Source organism: Aphis gossypii, chromosome X (genome assembly GCF_020184175.1).
Source record: "Aphis gossypii isolate Hap1 chromosome X, ASM2018417v2, whole genome shotgun sequence".
Lineage (NCBI taxonomy): Eukaryota > Metazoa > Arthropoda > Insecta > Hemiptera > Aphididae > Aphis > Aphis gossypii.
In genome coordinates, this window is record NC_065533.1 from 26,189,630 (window position 1) to 26,212,273 (window position 22,644).

The 22,644-nt window shown below is 25.7% G+C and overlaps 1 protein-coding gene across 3 annotated transcripts; it reads left to right on the forward strand.

Annotated features, from left to right (window-relative positions):
* Positions 1 to 455: 455 nt before the first annotated feature.
* LOC114124108 (latrophilin Cirl) lies at positions 456 to 21,978 on the forward strand. Of its 3 annotated transcripts, none has more exons than XM_050205859.1 (17): positions 456 to 2,116; positions 11,629 to 11,720; positions 11,800 to 12,001; positions 12,143 to 12,249; positions 12,323 to 12,616; positions 13,057 to 13,252; positions 13,354 to 13,504; positions 13,630 to 13,957; positions 14,031 to 14,382; positions 15,052 to 15,271; positions 15,334 to 15,499; positions 16,426 to 16,631; positions 16,721 to 16,821; positions 16,910 to 17,078; positions 17,145 to 17,342; positions 17,429 to 17,659; positions 17,730 to 21,978. In XM_050205859.1, the coding sequence occupies exons 2-17, from the start codon at positions 11,642 to 11,644 to the stop codon at positions 18,309 to 18,311; spliced, it is 3,582 nt and encodes a 1,193-aa protein (XP_050061816.1). In that variant the 5' UTR covers positions 456 to 2,116; positions 11,629 to 11,641; the 3' UTR covers positions 18,312 to 21,978. The 3 variants fall into 3 exon arrangements, with proteins under 3 accessions (XP_050061816.1, XP_027843094.2, XP_050061817.1); XM_027987293.2 differs by having other exon boundaries at positions 458 to 2,116; positions 13,054 to 13,252; XM_050205860.1 differs by having other exon boundaries at positions 458 to 2,116; positions 11,812 to 12,001; positions 13,054 to 13,252.
* The last annotated feature ends 666 nt before the right edge of the window (positions 21,979 to 22,644 follow it).

Sequence of the window (22,644 nt, forward strand, 5' to 3'; positions counted from 1 at the left end):
CGACCGTCAACGCGACGCCCGACAGGGGTGTCCAGACGACACGCCGGGAGCTGCTCGTCGTCAGTAAAAAAAAAAAAAAATCTACCGTCGTCCCTGCCGCAGTCCCCGAAGGGTCATAACGAACGATATTATAATATTATTATTATCGCGTAGACTGCTGCTGCTGCTGCAGTGACGCGGCGCACAAAAATGTTTAAAAACGCGAGATCGGAGAGCTGAACGTCGACGACGACGTCTCTCCGAGGCTCGTCACGATACATCGCTTGTAAATCGCGGTCACCGATCGAATTATATTTTTATTGTACGGATCGCCGTGTCGTCGTCGTCGTCGTTTGTCGCGTGTAGCAAACGCCGACGGAATGCCCCCGCGATTTTGGGCACCACTGGTATGCGGTATGCGTAGCGCGGCGCGGCGGTAGCGGCGGCGACGACGACGACGACGACGTCGATCCCCCGTTAGCTCGTCGTCGTCGTCGGACGGGTCGGGAGCGGAGGCGGGGCGGTCAGGTGGGTGGGCGGGCGGTCGGAGTGCACCGCCGTCGACACAATACAATAGCGGACCGCGGCTCGGTACGGAGCGGCCGAAAAGTAGCCGTGTACTTGCGTCCGCGGTCCGCGTTTTCGGACGCATCGACGTCGATCGCTGTTGCCGGCACCCGTTATTCGTCATTGTGTATTTTTTTTTTTTTTTTTTTTTATTCATTACACATTCCCATTTCGTTTTCTCTTCCTAAGAATTTTTTTTTCCATACCACTCCGCCGCGCACACCGCGCTACTATTACTATTACTACTACTACTACTCCTACTACTACTCTACTACTACTACCACTACCACTACCGCTTCCACTACCACTACCCCACTACAATACTATATACCGTAGTAGTACGGTCGGCGCGCACGGCACACACACACACACACACTCGCGCTCGAGCTCCGTGACCGTACACGCGTATTATATACACGCACGCACACACACACACTCACACACACACACATATATGTATATATATATATTAACGGGAAGAACCACTCACGCTCGCACTAACACGTACGAGAAGCGCACACACGCGCATGCACGAGCACCGCGGCCCGACGTCAGAATGGTTGGACCGTCGTAGCAGCACTGCTATCTTATTGTTATTATTATTATTACTATTATTATTATTATTATTACTATTACTATTATATGTTGTTCGTGCGGTAGCCCCGATTATAAGCAAAAAAAATAAAAAAAAATAATGATATTGTTGTCTCGTTGTCGCGTCGATCATCGTCGGTGCGTCGTACGTCGGGTGTAGCCGGCTATTATTTTGGGTTTTTCGTTGTTATTGCGTTCTCGTCGCGTTCCGTTTCGACAACAATTAATGTGATACCGCCGCCGCCGCCGCCGCCGAGTTCGCATCACTATCGACGATAACGAGACACCGTCCACCGCCGACGACGACGAAGACAACAACAACAACTCCAGCGGACTCGACTTCCGAACGTCGTCGCCAACGTACAGCGATCGCCGTATACGCTAATAAATCCTGATAATAACAATTAATCGTTGTGTCCGACGGGCGTTCGCACGCGTGTGTAGTTTTCGTGTGCCGTGACGTCGTCTCGACCGCACCATAGGTGCCCGTCGAGCGGCTCTCGCCAGTCCGTCGTTTCGTCGCCGACGACTCCGCCAGAATATTATCGCGATTTATTATCGTCGTCCGCCGACCGTTTGTCGCGTGCGACCGCACGTAAAGCTCTCATCGCCGTCCCCCCGCGACCACCGTGTGTGTCAGGTGTCGCGCGCGCGTTCGTCTCAGATCGTGTCCCGCTCTCGTCTTCGGGCCGGTGTCTAATGTCGACATCACCACGATCGTTGCGCGAACGCCGTACGGGAAACGGAGATTTTTGTCGTTCGTCCAGTAGTAGTGACTGTCGCCCCGAAGCGTACGACCGTCTCGCAGATGTCTGCTGCTGATCCTGCCGTCGTTTGGACAAAGTGCCAATCGCCGTCTGTCTGTTGATCAGCATACATCCCGAACGACGGTGTCGCAAGCGCTGTCAGAAACACCACCAGTCAAAAGCAAACCAACATGGACTTAAGACACATATTGTTATAGCGAACATAAAAGGTAAATATGTAGTCTTTTACTCTAACCCGATCGATCTACGTTTGGTACTGTTTACACGCACTTATAGGCAATAGGTAATCACTGATCACAGGTTTAATGTGCAAACGTTTGTTTAAAAAGATAACTGATATTCTATTCAATACCGCTAGTCCAAACGGGCTGTGGTGTCCAATCTTGACATAGGTACTTGTTAAAATATGAATTATTTGAACCCATGTTGTTATATTTGTATAGGTATCTATTATTAACCATTAAGTATCAGTTGAAATCTAACTTGGGTATTATTATTTTTACTACCTGAACAAGCTTTTTAACTCGCAAAGTAATTTAAAAATAATTGATAGGCACCTGTGTAGATTGTAGATTAACAATTCCGGAGATTAATACAATTAAAAGGTATCAGAAACATTTATTTTAAGTTAAGTAAAATGTATATTGTACAAAGTTTCATTGTTATAATTATTATTATACCTAGTAATATTTTTAATACATGTGATTGACTTTAATCTGGCCACATATTTTATTTGTTATTCTAAGTTTTTTCTTAGTTTTTAATAAAACTAGTAAATTTCCTATTTTAAAATCTTATTTGCTACCTTACTTAATGCAGATAATTCTTGTACTAAAAGTAATACCTGCTTAATTGTATTTATTGTTGTCTTAGTTGTATTGATAAATAGTCGATATTGAGTAGTCAATAAGTATATAGGTACTTTAAAAGTATAAAATATTTATGGATTATATAATAGGTATCATTTATATTATACCTATAAATAAAATATGCAGTTGACTACTAAATTTTAATATCTAGTACCTAAAATACTCAGAATATTAAAATTAGTTAAACTGTGTAAGCAGTGGCATAATTAAGATTTTAGGGGCCCTTTGGCATACAATTCCTTGGGGCCCCTAAATTTTTAAAAACAAACAAGATATAACTTAATTATTTTAAGTTGAAAAATAAACATTTAATTATAATAATGTTAAGTCAATTAATTGGTTCAAAATGTGTCAGATAAAATTAACATATTTATAAAGTACCTTCAATAATAATTATTAAGTCATTTATTCTGACAATAAATATGAAGAAAAATTCAGCCAAAATGTACAAAAATGGAATATTTAAAATAGATAACATTGATTTTTTCTTGATTATAATTGTGCAAACCAATCAGTTAATTCATCAAAATTTTTGACTCATATCTTTTTTATTCATTATTGAAGTTAAATCTTCAAGATACTTTCACCTCATGGTATTTTTCCATAAGTTTTCAATTATTTTCAGTTTTGAAAATAATTATTATGTATATACTTGCACTGGTTTTACTGAGAGTGTTTATATAATATTAAAACTACAAACATAGCTACAAAGTTTGAGAACATTTTATGATAATATGTGGTTTTATTCTAATTTAATTTTTTAGAAGTGTAATCAAATTATGAACTTCTGAAATAAATGTTTCATTTATGTATTTTGTGTTTCTTTTACTAATTTTAATGCTTCTGAAAGTTTTAAAGGACTTGATAACTTCACTGGTTACAATATTGGAAAAGTTCTGAATATTGTAGTCAGTACTCAGTACCTATTCAGTTGTAAGATAAAATATAGCTACTTTAAAACAATGTTCTAATATATGTTCTATATTTATTAATCAATGGTCTCCACTTAGATCATCATAATATTACAAGTAATATTGTTAATTTTTTTAGTTTGTTTTTATCTAAATTCAGGAATAATGTTTCAAATTTTTGTTATAATTTTGGCTACTTCCATTAATTGGTGTAACTGATTTCTATAATTTAGGTACTATTTAATTTTAGTAATTTCTCAACAATCTTACACCTTGGTCCAGATCTATATTTTAACTGAAGTTTTTTAGATAATATATTTTTGGTTTCTAAAATTTTGCATTAAAAAATTAACATACAAACAAAATTTACCTAAGTTATCTTTAAATATTTATATCCTGATTGCTTCATTACATTCATCCGGTTTTGTACTTTTCAAAATAACCCCAACCATAGCCTTTTAAAACTACAGGGAAATTTAATTTAAAAGTATGTACCTATTGAGTATTAACTCTTATTTTGTTGAATTATCACTCTTATTATATTTTTATATTATTTTCAAGAACTAAACTCTTAGTTACAATTATAGATGTTTTCAATAAATTATTTTAATTTCAAATTATATATGTATATAAGATTCTACCTACTACACTTTTTTTTTATTACAGTAAAAATTACGTACCCATATAAAATGTATCACTCCACCATTAGATTAAGTGACTTTATGTCAGCACTCAGCAGTCTAAAAGTTTTATATTTTCGATATATTTATTTATCTATACCTATCTCTATAATATTATATTTGTTGGCTAGTCTAGTATGTTATCTATTTATGGTAAAATAGTAAATCATATATTTTAATATTTTATAATCATATTTTACAATTAGTATGTTATTAGTTTTTCACTATACTGTATGTGCAATTGAAAATGCATACCTTTGTTACAAATGTTATTAGCTTATTTTAAAATATTGTTAAAAATTAATTTTAATAAGTTAGGTAGGTAGGTACTTATTTCAATATCTAATACCTGTATTCAATTTTCACATTATAAATTATTGTCGAGATTATTGTTAAGACAAATAAAATGTGTAATATTTAAGGGTCTTTAGAAAACTCTATTTTTATACACATAAATGTTAATTAATTACTAGGTATCCAACTATTAATCGTCAACAATTTATAATTATTTATCATTGTTTGATAGCTTTGTACTCGGTTTTGTAACAATATATAAAAAATATCACTGTACAACAGATTGTCACCTGGTGGCGGGTGATAAATTTTATATGGCACAGTGGAATAGCTATAACAAACAAATACTGACAATTGTGTATGTTAGACTTCTACTAATTTACAAATATTTCTAGGTATTTATTAGTTAATTATTTAAAGAGATTATTGTTATTCAAGTATAAAATAAATTTATTTAGGTATTTAATAGTAACACCCACTAAAAAATTGAATTATCTTATTTTTAAAGAAAAATGTCAATAAGTAACTTAATTCTCTAAGTTCTATTAATTATTGTATAATATGACGTATATATTATATACCTAATTAGATAAAATATTCATTTGAAAATATGTAAACAATACTAAGATATTTTAAGATAGGTATTTCGAAATATTTACTAAAATATATTAGTAAGATAACTTATTACAATATTTTATATACATTTATAATGGTATTTGTTTTATATTTACCTACCTATTATACCTTTGAACAGTAGTTTTTGTTTGTTACAAACTTAAATTTATTAGTAGATTACTTTAATTAAATATTTGATTATTAGATATGTACTGTAGAATTATGTTAGTGATAAGGTGCATTACATTTTGTAATATCATAAATTGTGTTCTAATATTTTCAACGGTCCTACAAATGCCATAATTCCGGTGGTGAGTTTTAGTGCTGCAAAGCCACAGTTATTTCACTCATTAATTCGATACTTACATCTGTGATATGTGATAACATTGATAACATTCAAATTACTGCGTGAATTTAAATAATATAATTAATACTATCAATGGAATAAAATTGAATATTCTGATCTTTAGTGCAACTCCAAGTATATAATAATAATTAAAAAAAAAAAATAGTTAGGTAATTTGTGTATAAATTTACATTAATAATACTAATTTTTAAATTAAAAAAATTTAGTTTTTCTTATTAGCCTTGTGTTTTGGCAATTTTTTGGCACCTGTAATAAAAAAAAAAAAACAGAATATAGTAGCTAATAATACAGTATTGAATAAATGTATTAGAATGAAAATTCAATATAGACCTATTTTTAAAATTCTCTTTTGTGATTTTATTTTACCTCTTTTTAACTTATTTTTTGTTTCAAAGGCACAGTTTCTTTTTTGAAGCAGCAATGGAAATTGGGTACCTAGACGTAATCAATTTTTTATTTATTTGATATAGTTATTTTCGTGATTTTATCTGTTGTAATGATAGCTCAATTTCTTGTAACATGTTCTGCCTTATAATTCAGGAAAGGATAAAATGAAATCACAAAAGAAAATTGTTGAAATAGGTCTACATTTATTTTTTGTTCCAATTCATTCAGCACTATATTATTAATTATGCTTTTTTTGTATTACAGGTGCTAAAACACAAGGCTAATAAGGAAAATTAATTTTCTTAATTTCAAAATTAGTGTTAGTAATGTAAATTTAAATACACATTACTAATTTTTTTTTAAATTATTATTATATATTTAAAGTGGCACAAAGATCAGAATTTTCTATTTTATTATATTAATAATATTAAAATTAATTTTTGTATATTATCAGTGTTATCACATATCACTGATGTAGGTATCAAATTAATTAATGAAATAACAGTGGCTCCGCAACTCTAACTCACCACTGAATCTACAGCATTTGTAGGCTTGTATATTTTTTTCATGGGTACAGTATAAAAATAATATAGAGAATAATTAATTAATAGATGTTATTTGAATAACTGAATGGTTTTTTTTTTACTCTAGTGTTAACTTTCCAGAGCTTGTATAAAATTAATTTATATTTAAAAATGTAATTAGTATTTAGGTAGTCAAATATTTATAAAGTTTAGTAAAATCATTTCTACTAGGTATGGCACAATTATTAGAAAACTATATTATATCAACATCTTAAAAATAAATAACAAATTAATAATTTTATTATTTTTCTATAAAAAACACATAATTGTTTTTCGCATGAAAAAATTTTGTAAAACCCTTAGGATCAATAAAATTAAAAATCATTTTGCTATTATTTTTATTAGGTAATATATTATATACATAGACAATATAAGATATAAAGTATACAGTATATGCATTCTTACACATTATGTATGAGCTGTTAATGGTAATTTACATATTTTAAACTTCAAGAGGTATCTCATACCCTTTATATAATTGTTAATAAAACCTTTTAAAATGTTATTGCTATCTAAATATAGTATTATTTTGTAGTATAAATTAAACATTTTCTTGAATACCGATATAAAATAATTATATTTAGTACACTTTACATTTATGTCTTAGGTATTAAAATTATGTTATTACTAATTACTTTTAAATATGCAATAGGTGTACCTACCTATTAACTGCTTTAGTTGAAACAGTAATAACCATTAAATATGATTTTATCATGAAGTTACTAACAGTCATTTTTTGAATACATTTATGATAATGAAATTTAGAATAAATTTTACGCTATCTTGAAATAAAATTTAAAATAAAAATATTTTATCTATAATTTTTATGGACTTAATATCAAAATAACTTAGTCGAAGGACTAATGTCAAGGATTTTACATAATTTGACTAACTAATTATTTTTATATATAAATATGTAATACCAAGTACCTAAACTTTATTTCTAGAAATTTTCACTTTTAAGCATGCATTTGTAGATATTGTAATACTCCTTTTTAGATTATTACGTTTCAGAATTTAGAATTTATTTATTTTTATTTGGAAATTAAATAAGGATTATAAACATATTGTCTTAGTATGTAGTCTGAGTATAATAGTTCATGCTTATTACTATAATTAGTTATATAATATATTGAGGTGCACTAATGCCATATGACATATGGATATGTATAATCTATGAATATAGCCTAGAGGTATACATTAAAAACGTATTAATGGAACAGGTCTAGACATATCCTATGATTTCTTTATAAATTCATGATATTATGTACTATATAATATTTATATTTCATTGATTTCATAGTGTTCTGGTATTAGCTATAATTATTGGATGATTTGATTAGAAGGAATAAAATTTAAAGTACTATTTATCCAGCTCAAAATAAATTAGGTAATCATATTTTTAATTTTCTGTAAAATTACAAAAATGCATTTTTCTTGAATAACTACATTTTAAACAATTACCTACAGATATCTGTGACCAGTTTACTGTGGATTTAGATATGTAGCTTATAAAATTATATTAATGCATGAGGAAATTATTCGAATAAACCTTTTGAAAAATTAAGTATTTAGGTATTTAAATTTTAACTTCTTCACTAATAAGTTTTTTTTACTACCTAAAAATTTTATAATGTTAAAATAAATTTAATCAAGTTACTTTTATGTAATCTAAATTTGTTTTTCTTTTAATTTAAATTTTAGTACAGCTTTAAAATGTTTGTGTTAAAGATATAAAGATGAAATTTAAAGCATAATTTATGTGATATGTCATTTACCTAGATTTTTATATTATTTTCATTTGAAATATCCAGTAATATAAGACAATCTGTGGACAGCACTGATAAAATTATTAAAAAGTCACTTCTAAAAAGCATCAGATCAGTTACAAAAGAATAAATAATTAACATATTAAATAACCATAATTTTAAATTTGTATTAGGCAGTTGCGTAAAAAAATGAAAACTGCTTATGTAGATATGTGTATAGACATACCTACATAGTTATCCTTAACAATGAATAACATCACACTGATTTAGTTTTGTATACAATAATGTATCATTATGATATATAAGTCGCATAAGTTATTTCCAACATTATTATGCACAGTAATCATAATATATGTTCATAGAATTAGCTAGTTAGGGAAAAAAATACAAAAGACAGCTATTATCCTAGCAGTTATTTACCACTAATCAGTATATATTATATCATTTTATTACACATGAATATTAAAGTTGATAACTATTATTATTAACCCATCATTTCTGTGTAATAGTTTACTAAATGTTTTTTATTTTATTAGTTTATTTGAAATAATAGTTTAACATTTAATTCGGACAAGTGTAATACAGTATCTATAGAGCTTAGTGATAAATTATTAAAATTAAACAATATCAATGTAATTCATACAAGTATATATTTTTATACTTACATCATCATTAAATAACTATTATTTAAAATTCATAACATAATTTATTTACGAGTTCTTAAATTTAGGAAGTGTTAATTATATTGTGTTGGAATGACTGAAATGAAATTAATATTATTTAACAAATTCAGAACATTTTCATCTATTAAAATGTAATTATTAGCATTTTAGTATTTAGTTAGTTGTGATAATAATCAATATATAAGGCAATACTTAATTTTATTTTTCTTTATTACTTATTTAAATGAAATCTTTTATGTATTTGATTCAATAAATTGTGACTATGACATAGGTTTGAATTTAATTGATTTAAAATTCTTTTTGTAGTGGTCAAGCCAAAAAATTACCTCAAGAATCTTTTTTAAATTCATGAAATTGGTCACTTTTTTGTTGTAAGTGTTCTGACATAGTTATTGACTGTAGCTATCATTGGTAATTGTATTTTATATTGTAATAAATCTAATTTTATTCGATGCTTTTAAAATGCCTATATGTGAATAGTTAAGTTGTTCATGTTATGAAGAGGGTCTGCTATTGAAAGGATATTACCTTAATTCCTCTTGATCAGAGAATTTAAAAGTGTCTGCTGTTAAATCATGTCAGTGAACAAAGGTTTTGTTGTAATGATACCTTTAGAATAGAATAAAAATACAGTTTGGTTATGTTACTAACTACAGTTGGAAAATTATTTATTGATTATAGGTATAAACTAAAAACACGAATATCTATTTATTTAAATGTTTTGTATTTATTAAGTGAATATTAGAAAATCATTTATTGTTAAAGTATGAAAATCTTTTTGCCATTCTTATTCTGTAGCTAACCTTAAATTAATATAAATAATATATTGGTGAAATTAATAACGACTTATACTTATCAATCTATATCCTATGTCCTTTTGTAATTTTTTCAATAATTTTGTTGAAAATATACTTATTTGGATAAAGGTTGTTATATTTACAAAATTAAAGAAAAAATTTCTATATTATATTTTGTATTAGTGTATTTACTTGACCCTTTGGCTACTAAATCACTTTTAAACTTTATTGTGTCTCATTGTGCATAATATGCAATAATAGCAGTTAATACTTTAAAATAGTTTTTGTTTTAAAATTAGAAATTAAAATGGATACAGATTTAATTTAACATAATTATTGTGTCTCTTATCGTTTAACACTCATTTCAAAATCTATTTATGTTTTTCTTGCATAGTTCTTAAATTAAATTAAACAAAAATTTTTTTTAAAAAATTATAATTTAACATCAGAATATGAAATTTAAAAATGTATGATGTCAATAAGGAAAAACTTAAAAAATGTTATAACATTTTATTTTTTCAAAAAGCATATCGATTTTTAAATAATGAGTATTTAACAATAAAATAATCACTTTTAATTTCTTAGTTTTAATATTTAATTATTAGTAAAAATTCATATTAGTTTTTTATAATAATTAGTGTATTCTAGGTTACACAAAAATGTTTTGTTAAATTCAAATAAAATTATACTTTTAAGATTTTATTGAGTGTAGGTACTCACTAAATTCTAGTTCTGCCACTTGGCCAGCAACACATGCCTAAAATACTTATTTAATGAATGTAAAAACTGTGTTAGTTATCTGTGAAGCACTCTTATTAATATGATTTATATGATATTGCTTAAGGAACACACTTCAATTATATTAATTATATATTCTAATTTTTTGATCAACATGATATTTTTTTTTAAAATACTGTCTTATTTGATGTTGGTCACATTAATTTTTTTATACTTAATGGTGAAAAATTTTCTCAATTGTTTTTATATGCTTTATGGTTTTGAATTGCCAAAATAAAATATGTATTATTTAATGAATGTTAATTTTAATCACTTTTAAAATTCATGTATTTGAATATTTAACTTATTATTTATAAAGTTATACATACAACATTAAAAATTAAATTATTGTGTCTTATAATAATCTTAATTATTTATTATTATTTGCCACATTCATAAAATCTCTCTCACTGTGTAACTACAGATCATAATAGACAAATACCTACTCACTTGATTAAAATGTCATGTATAAAATATATGGGTGCTAAAGGTAATAAACCAATATAATAGGTAGAAATATTTGAAGTAATATTGAAGTGAGAAAATATCAACCAATGATGAGTTAATGAATGTTAAATATAGAAATATAATATGAAAATGGAGAAAAATAAAATTTTAGTTTCTCCTTTCTAATTATCTATATTATATATATATTTTTAATTAATGGTGGCACTTGATTTATTAAAAATATCAAATTAATTGTATTCAGTTATGTATATATATATTTATTTTTTGTAGTAGTAGTTCTTAATAAATATTTTATTGAGAATTCAAATGTATTATAGTAATTCATAATGTTAGTGCTTTTAAAACTGAAATCTGTTTATTTAAACATTTTAAACAATATTAATATATTTTAAATTATTATTATTAATAATAATATCGGTGATTACTTATTGGTCCTATTGATTTAATTTAAAATAATTTGATCACAGTAAAAATATTTATTAAATTACTAAAATTCAATGTTTTTTTTTTTTTTTTTTAGTGTCAAAAAGGAGATGGCAAGATTGAGCAGTGCAAATGTAAAACTTGTATTCTTCTTGTTGACTGTTTTATTTCCTGTCACCTTAACTAAAGGTATTAAATAATATACATAGTAAATTACTATTATAAAATTATGAGATTTATGTTACAAATTTTCATTTCAATAATTTAGTCCAATTTATAGATACTCGCTATGATACTGTTTACGCCTGTGAAGGAAAACCTCTTAAATTGGAATGTAAAGATGGTGAAATCATTCATTTGGATAGAGCTATATATGGTAGATATTCTATTACTGTTTGCAATGATCATGGTAATACGGACTGGAGTGTCAATTGCATGTCCACAAATACTTTACCATTACTGCAAGCCAGGTAATTATTATAATGTATAATAAATATTTTTTTTATTTAATGAAATTTTAACAAGTATACTATAATATCTCAATAATTAACTATGATATGTTTATATTGTTCTTACTGAATTTTTGATATTAATTTGCTATTTTATTTTAGATGTAATGAAAAAAGAAATTGCAGCATACAAGCAAATACAAGTTTATTTTCTGATCCATGTCCCGGTACTATGAAGTATCTTGAGGCACAATATCATTGTGTTCCTGGTAATTTAATGTTTAAAAATTTGATTTTTGTTTTTATTGTTTCATTTTCATTATAATATTTATTAAATTCTAGCATCACTATCAACTACAACACTCAGACCAAATCCTCCTTGGTTAATAACATCTCAACCCAGTGTTTGGAATGCAGATAAATTATTGACTCTGAAACCGGCTACACCAATTCCACCAATTTTGTCATCTCCACAATTAGATGATATTGTTGGACCTAGTGTTGAAGAAGAGCCTGTGTCAGTTTCTGTGACTACTACAAGTACAAGTACTGCTGCTACGCCAGAAGTTTCTATTGTTGTTAATAATTATAAAGAAAATAATTCCAAGACTGATAATGAACAACACTTACAATCAAGTAAATGTTACTTTAATTATTATCATTATTTAATATTAACATTATTGGTAATTAAATATAGTACCTATATACATAATATATACAAAATCTATTCATTTATATGATGCTTGACATGTTTTTAAATTTAAAGCATTAGTCACAGCAACATCAAGTTTAATAGGCTACTCTCAGTATATTTTATTATGATACTATATTTAATTTAAAAACTATCTTATAAATAAAGAAGTAAATATTTTTCATGATTGAAATATTTCAATATGTTTTGTTATAAATTATGAAAAAAATTATATTAAATATAATAAAGAATCCATGATAAATTGTTTTTAATTTATCTATAATTTTTATATAATTTGTTATCGCTTACAATTTAAATTTTAATTAGTATTTGGTTTGTGAACAATTATGTATTATTTTATATTATAATTTTTTTATTATAGCAGGCGCAATAACAACAGAATGGATTGTACCAACTAGTGACTTACCACCGCAGTTAAGCATAATTGATGTTGAAGGAATGGACGATAGATTATCATTCTCATGTCCTCCTGAAACGTCAAGAAGTTTATTTTGGAATTGGACTAAATCAGGAGAAGAAGCTGTACAACCATGTCCTGGTGGTGCTGCTGGTCTTGCTAGGTAAAACTTCATGAGATATGACAGTAACATTTATACTGCTATACATTATATTATATTAATATTTAAATTTAATACATTTATTATTAATTTGTACTTTATAGGTGGAGATGTCAAACATATATTAAAGGAGTAACATTTAGATCACCTCCTACACCAGATCTTTCAGAGTGTCGTTCAGTATGGTTATCAAGTTTAGAAAGTAGACTTCATCAGGGAGATTCTATTATTAGTATTGCAAATGATTTATCGCAGGTACATTTATAATAATAATTGTATTTTTATTTTTTTTATCTAAATCATTAATCATAAATTAATAATTAGTTAATAATTTTTGTTTTTGAATAAATTTAACTTTTTAATTTGTAATATTACCATAGGTAACTGACAGTAAACCATTATATGGAGGTGATATGATGACAACAACAAAAATGTTACGAGATGTCGCTCAAAAAATGGAAAAAGATATGATTACTTTTCCTGATAAGCAACAACAAGAAGCTATGGTTACTGATTTATTACAATGTGTGGTGCGAATTAGTAGCAATTTGCTTAATGCTTCTCAATATCCTTCATGGAAAGACTTGACGTTTAGTGAACAAATGCGTGTAGCCACAAGTTTATTGATTGGTCTAGAAGAGAATTCATTTCTACTTGCTGATATAATGATGAAGGAAAAGACAATTACTCATAGTGTTCAAAATATCTGTAAGTTACTAATAATGTTATACTTACAGTTATTATTATAAAATATTATTGAAACATTTGTTTTTTTTTTTAGTGTTGAGTGTTAGAGTTATTGCTACACAAAATGTTGACACCGAAGTATTTCCACATTCTAATACAGGATTTTTCATGAACAATACATGGTTACAATTGCATAGAACAGCATTGCTTGAGAATAGTGAAGCAGGATTCATACGACTTGTTTACATAGCATTTGATAGTCTAGAAACTATTTTACAACCTCAATCAGCCAATGGGGTTCGAATAATAAATAGTAAAATTATATCAGCATCCCTTGGTAAAGGAAAACATATTCAATTACACCAACCAGTAAAGTTATGTTTTCAACATCTCCAGATCGACAATGTTAGTAATCCTACTTGTGTATTTTGGGACTATACAGAAAAGTGAGTTATATATTTTTTAAATCAAAGATATTTAATTATAAATAATAAAGAAAAAATATTTGTTATTATTTTTTTGTTTTGAATCATGTTAATATTAATATATTGATATAATTATTTTTGCTATAATAGTTATAACAAAAAAAGTATATGCAACAAATACTGATTATAATTTTTTATGTATTATTGTCATCAGAATTTTTTTTATAATTTGATTGTTCTGGAGAATTTGGTATCAATTTTGATAGTTGATCCTGTCAAAAAATACCATATTATAATTCTACAATTCATTTAGATTATATTGGATTGATTAATTGATTAATTTTTATATTTTAATATAATGAATAAATTAATTATTTTTTACCTTCTAACAAACATGCGATAAATGTTAAAAAAATGAGATGATTCAATTCAACATATTTTTTAAATAAATTTTAGTATTCATTTACGATTAAAAAATAAATGCATTATAACACAACTACCAATAAGCATGAAGTTTTGCTAATATTAAAAAGATTTAATAATTAAATGTTTAAATCCATTAACTAATTACTACCCTAACTAAAACTCGTAAAAAATAATAAAAATAATAATGTATTTTTTTTTTATTATCTGTACTTCTTTTTTGTTGTTGTTTATGTTGTAGTTATCTAACATATAATTTTTTTATAGTGGTTGGTCAGAGGAAGGATGTTCTGTTATATATTCAAACCAAACTCATACATTATGCAAATGTAATCATTTGACAAATTTTGCAATATTGATGGACCTTAAAAATTCTGGCAGTGAACCTTTAAGCATTGCATCAAATAATATGGTCATGTACATAAGTTGCATATTTTCTGGAATTTGTTTTCTTTTGGCAGCAATTACTCTACAATTAACTGTTAAAGTAAATTAATTTATTATACTGATAAATAAACATGTTATTAATAAATTTTTTTATGTTTACAGTCTAATCGAACAGTCATTTTGAAAAATGTATTTTTTTGCCTTTTCTTGGTTGAATGTTTTTTTATGTTCGGAATTACACAAGAAAATATTGTATTTATTTGTACAATTATGGCAGCAATTTTACATATATTGTTGCTGTGTTCATTTACGTGGACATTAATTGAAGGTATGTCATAACTGTGTTCTAATAAAATTAAAAGATTTATTTTCATACTATATTCTTTGTAATATTATAAAATAAAAATAAAATAAATCAAATTATTTTTACATTATAAGTAAAAGTAAATTAATTGAATTATTTTTTATTGTTTCAATTATTCTAATGGATACTTTAAATACTAAGTGCTTTATAAGATTTAGTAAAATGTTATATTAACCAAATAACTCAGTGAAAAACTTATTATTATGTAAACTTATTAAATTTATTATTATTTTTTAACTTATTACTTAATCGTTCGTGAATTATTTTAGTAAATTCTTAAACTATATAATTAAATTCAAAAGTCTAATAAATTTATTAATTCAGTTTGATAAGTTTATTAAATTGATGATTTTTTTTTTTTTAATCATGTTAGAATTTGATTATTTTATATGTTTAATATATGTTTACAAAAATATGTTTGTATGTTATAAACATAAAATGTTAATACATTTATATTTAAAATATATTAAAACTAAAACAAATATTTATAATGTGTTAATAATTAATGAAATAATTATAGAAATTATTAAATTCAAATTAAATTTTATTATTCTTCTATATCATTTTTTTTTTTTTTTATAACTATCACATACTAAAACTAATTTAAATTTTACAAGTATAATTATTTTATTTATTAGAAAAGTTGAAGTTGTGTAATATTTTTATACCTTTATGCAGCTTATACTATATTAATTAATTATTATATGAAATAAAAACTTTTAGTAGTAGAAAATAAATAGCATTAGTAGTTGAAATAATTGACAAGTATTACATTGAATTTATAAGAGTTTACTAAAACTTAAGTATAAAATGTATGTTTTATATAATAGTTTTGAAAATTTCATTAACATCACTATTTTGTAATTTAATTATTATTTGTATACTTTTAGGGTTCCATTTATATGCTACATTAATTGAAGCATTTGACTCAGAAAAATTGCAAATGCGTTTATATTATTTAGTTGGTTATGGAGTTCCATTAACAGTTGTTATTGTAGCTTGTTATATGGATAACACTTATATCTATAACACAAATAATTCTTTCTGCCTTCAAGCAAATACTATTATTATTTATAGTATAATGTTTGTAGTTTCAGTAAGTCATAAATATTTTTAATAATTTTTTGTTATTTGTATTAAAACATTGTTTGAATAATATTAATGTTATTCTTATTCTTTGTATAGGTTAATCTAGTCTTTCTGTGTCTGTCATTATATATTATTAAAAGTAATTCTTCTATGATGTCGGTCAAATGCAAAGAAAATGTTAAAATAACATCTCTGAAGTAAGTTATATATTAAAATGTCAATATTGACATTTAATAACTATTTGTCGTATTCATTTTATAATTTTTTTTAAAAATATTTTTATAGGATGTGGTTGAAAAGTGCTATTTTATTATTTGTTTTCATAACATCTACGTGGACATTAGCATTTCTATATATAGCATCATATTCAACATTTATGTTGTATGTATTTTCAGCAGTAAATTGTTCACAGGGATTGTTAATAATAATACTTTATTGTATTAAAAACAATTCAGTAAGTTTTGTGAATTTAAGTTGAAAGAATAAATATAATTTAATTACATATTATTTTTTTTTACAGGTGTATAAAGTTTTTTCTGAGTTAACAATTATTTCATTTTTACCATGGCAATGTTGCTTAATAAATTCTACACCAGAATTGAATCTCAATTATAAGAATCAAAGGACTAGTTTATATGGTACATCAGTTGGCCAAAACAGTCAAGGTAGTATAGCCGAGTCTTCAACACCAAGATCATTGTCATCTCATAGAATGAATGTAGGTTTATTTAACAAGTTTATTTGTACTTTAACTACTTTATAATATTTACTTAAAAATATATTCTTTGGGTTTTTAATTTATAGACATTCCATCAACCTCATGAGCGACATGCTGTGACTAAAGTGGTTGATATCCAAAATGAAATGGACTTGCCAAATTTGGATAATACAATATGTAATGAAGATCCAAAATCTGGAATATGTGGTGCAACGTTACCCTACTCCCGTTCTTGCCAAAAAAGTTATTCACGTACCAAATTGCCAAAAAATACTGCTGTATTTACTAGTGGTACTCTTCATAAACAGTCATCACAGGTACTTAAAAATAAATTAATATTAAAACTTTTTAAGTATTATTTTTATATGTATTTTTTTCTTTGTTTAGAGCAAACCAAACATCCAAGATAACTGTTTTACTCTAAACAAACCTACTTATGTACATAGTAATCGTGGAGCACCTAACATATGCTCACTTCGATGTAATACTATTGGTGATGGTTTTGTTGACAACAATTGTTCTTCAAAAAAATACATTGGAGTAAGTGGTGTACGAGCAACTAGTCCGTGGAATCACACATATTCTGAAATTATGGGAGGTATATCCGCGTCTGCTGGATTAGATGATCCAGTGTACGAAGAGATAGAACGAGAACGCGAACGAGAGCGGGAACAAGCTGCTCTTGTGTCGGATTTAAGCGATGAAGATGGTCGACGAAACAGTGATATGAGTCGACAGTCATCGAAGAGTTATGGAGATCATAGGCCACTTATTATGGCTCCCACTCAAAATCCAGAAACTCATAATTTTCATACAGCTCTCAATGCAGCATTTAGACAGCAGCTTAAAGAACAAACAGCCAGAACAATTGCTGTACTTGATGGACAAACCGTTGTGTGTCATTTGCAACCAGAGCAAAATGATGTGTTTAACTCTCAGACTATTCAACATTATTCATATGAATGTTGATGGCCTATAATAGAGGGTACCTATTAAAGATTCTCGTTATGTGTAAATTAACTTTACTACTGCTAAACCTAAACATGACTCTATAAAAGTTACATTTAAAATAAATATGAATATATTTAACTTAAAAATTAAATTAAATAATAATTTTGATAGGTAAAACTTACTTTGTTTTGATGGTTATTTCTTCTCTAGTTGATATTGACATATGAACAATTTCTATAATTCACACTTGGACAAAAATGAGATGTAATTCTCATATAATCTATTCAAATTTCTTAACATTATCTATTATATCTATTCAGACTATAATATTTATTAATAAACAATTGTAGATAGGTCATTCAGATTTTTGGTCTCAAAAAAAACTATTTTTTTTTTTAACATACTTGTATTAATTTAATAATGATATTCCTACATAAATTAGCATTTTAATTTTCCATAATTGCCCAATCAATTTATTTTAAAATCAACTAATTACACGGTAAAATTCTTTATTGGATAATTATTAATTGTGGTACCTATATTAATATTAGAGAAATAAGTTTGATAGAATCTGATGTAATATCGTCTAGTCCTTAAAACGAAAGCAATAAATTTAGATCTTATTCAATAACTTAATTGATATCAAAACATGCAATAAACATAAATCTGCAATAAATTATTAGTATTAATTAATCTTAGTTTTTAATTAGAAAATATTTCATTGACATGCAAATTTAGTATTATTTTTAATTATTTGAATACAAATAATAAGTACCTAGAATATTATAAATTTGTATAATTTTCTCAAAAGGTATACCATTAATTTCAATATTATTTTCCTATATATTACCATTTTTATATAGTTTATACTCAACATTTATATATTCCTGATTCTAAAGTACTTTATTGTATACATATAATATATAATTTAACACTTGAAATTGTTCCCGACATTGAACACTAACTCATAGTAAAAGGTTGAACATAGTAGTATTAAACTAATCATTAATTAGAAATTAGTATAATATTTTTATAATTTGGAGGACATGAATTCAAATTATTAATTTCCAACGATCAAAATAATTATTATTATTTTTTATCAATACATTTTGAATTTTTGTTCATTGAAAATATTAAATATAATAGTTAACTCAAATAATTATATAGTAATTATTTAATGACAACTAAATTTATGGAATAAGTGAGTTCAATAAATCTTTTTGGAGGATTTCAATCTATTTTCACAATGCTGTTACTAAGTTTAAATGAATTTTATTGTTTACTTAAAATGTCTTTAATCTCTAATGGTTTATTTTTTAATTAATTTCATCCTATAACTTTTATCTTTAGTCATTATTTACCTATTTTATTTATTTTTGAAATAAATTATTTTTTTTAGATTCTCGATGAATTTAAGTTTTATACTGATAAAAAATAAAGTCTATGTTACATTTTTAGCTTACAATTTAATAATTTAACCATGTACTATTTAAAAATGTATTTCATAATTTGCTTTAAACGTTCCTAAATAGTTTTATTCTTCTCCGATGCATTGTGAATTTTAATATTTTATTGTCTATATTTTCATTGAGACTGATCGAGAGTTGAGACTGGCTTTTCAGTTTGTATGTCTTATCATCAAATAGCCGTATGAACATTTCCATTTTTAAAATATTGTAAATACAAATAATCATTCAGTTATTATACAGATCTTAACTATTTGTAATATTAAAAAATTAATCAATCCAGGATTAAAAAAATTAAAATTCTCTATAATTCATTACCTCATAAAACATGATCCTCCATTTGTAGTAAAAATTAATTGTATTCAAAGTGATTAAAAATATATATTTATAACCTCTCTAGGATTTTAATTATAATTAAATGTTAGTTTAAGATCTAGGTATTATGATAGAAATTAATGATAATAGTATAATAATTAAAACAAGTTATTAGTGATATTTTAACTTACAAGTCAATGATATTATTTGACCAATGATGAGATTTTTACATTTTTACAGTTTGTAAAACAAACTCTTTCTTAAATGGAGGCTCACAGAAGTACATTAATTTTATATCTTTTCAGTTTTGAGAAGTTATAAAAACTGTAGATTTAGAATACTTTTCCCTTTTTCATTCAATTTTATTAGGAAACATTTTGAACTGATATCATAACTTTAGTTTTATTTAATTATTTCCGTGAATAATAAAACAATTTGAATTAAGTGTGTACTTAATTAAATCAAAAATTGTTGTGTTCTTATAATGTCTAATTACTTTCATTTTATTTTAAATATAAATGTTAATTTGCAACCATTTTCCTAGCAAAGTAAACAATGCAGCTCATGAATATATATATAGAAAAGTTAACTACAGCTTTATACAATTTTACCCAGATTTAAGCCTTAATATAAATCATACATTTTTACCTTTAGAATTTGCTTAGTAGACAAATTGTATTGGAATTTTATTCTTCACACCTTAAAATGTTATCAAAATTAATAATTTATGTTTATATTTATATACATTTATTTTATTGCATAAAACACATACGCTATATGAATGATATTATTAAAATCAAAACTGAAGTATGTGTATTTGTTAAAATTTTATAGTTTTAAAATGCTTGTTTTAATCATGTTAAACTTTTTTAAAGAATTGATTAACATACTCCCAATCCTCACTACTTCATTACTTTAAGATTAACTGTAAGAATATATTATAGTCTGTATTTGATTAGATATTGTGTACTCATATAAGTTATATTATTTTTATATACTAAGTAAAGACATGGCCAATAATGTATTTTAAATTTAATATTGCTTGTTATCTATTATGTTATTTCATTTAAAATATAAGCATTTGGTCCTTAGAACTAAGTGCTTTATATAATGTTTACATAATATTATGATTTATATATTGTTTAATAACTGCATATTTGCGAGTTGAAATTTCAAAATTATTCAAACATTTCAAACATTGTATTTTTTTTTTTTTTTGTATGTATCAATTATTATTATTTAATTTATTTTTTATTCACTTTTATACTTGTATTAAACTCAGTATTAGGTGTTTTTATAATTCATAGTTTTCAACAATGTAACCATTGAAGTAGTTATATAAAGAGCCAAAATGTTCTTGGCGAATTGTTGTAATTTAGGTATTAAAATCAATGAATTTAATGTAACTTTTTCATGCTATTAAATGCTCGTAATGATAAATGAATTATGCGGGTGGTATTACACTTAACGTCTATAAGATATATGCATTATAAAAATTACTTTGTAGCTCATGTTGGTTAAATGGTTTATGTAGTTGTATATAGGTTAACTTTGAATGTAATGAGTAATAGGTATCCTTATTACAATAGGTTTGTCATTATTATACATGATTGACGTATGCTGTGATCATATACATTAGTATTATATTAATATAATTAACGTGTAAAAATTTGTACTATAAATTATATGATTAGTTTTAAAAAAAATCCAATTAATTTTGTATTCAGCCCTCTCATTTTTATACTCGTTCTTTTTATTTTACGCAAACAATACAGTAATGTGTATATAATGTAAATCAAAAATGTATACAGTTATAGAATATAAGGTTCCTTTTTGTTTCTTTTTATTTGTATTATTTGTGTCTTAATATTTCAGATTTAAATACATGAATATGATTCCGATCAGTCGTATATTAATAAAAAAAAAAAAAAATATTCAATATAATATGTGTTACAAATTTATTGTTATTGTGTTGTGTAAATAAGTATCTGTCATACTGTTCACCATGTGTTGTGAAGTCTAGCATAAATGTTTTTTACAGAATTAAAATCAAAATTGCTATAGTAAAATATTTTTTTATTTTTAAGGGTTATAATTCAAAAATTTCTTTTTTCATTTTTGACTTTTACCTGAATTAATAATTTACACAATTAGGTTTTGTGTATTGTTATCAAATGTCAATACATTAATGTCATGAATAAAAATAGTTATATTAGTTAGGCAAACTAGTGAAAATAAAAAAATAACCTACATGCTTTTTATGGTTTTCAACCTAGAATTACTTAAAATAAAAATGATTAGTTAAGATTTTAAATTCTTGATAAATGTATTGATTGTTAACTTTTTTTTTTTTTTTTGAGTAGACAAAATGAAAACATTTCAATCTTAAATTTCACTGGTTTTCTAATGTATCCTGTTAGTTGTTGGTAATTTGGATATCAAATGTTAAGAACTAAATGGCGAAACAAAATAAAAGCCGACAACTGACTGGTATAGGTAGGTGATAGGATTAGATAGTATGTATTTAAATATTGTTTAAATTTAGTAAAACAAAAGAAACTACAAAATTG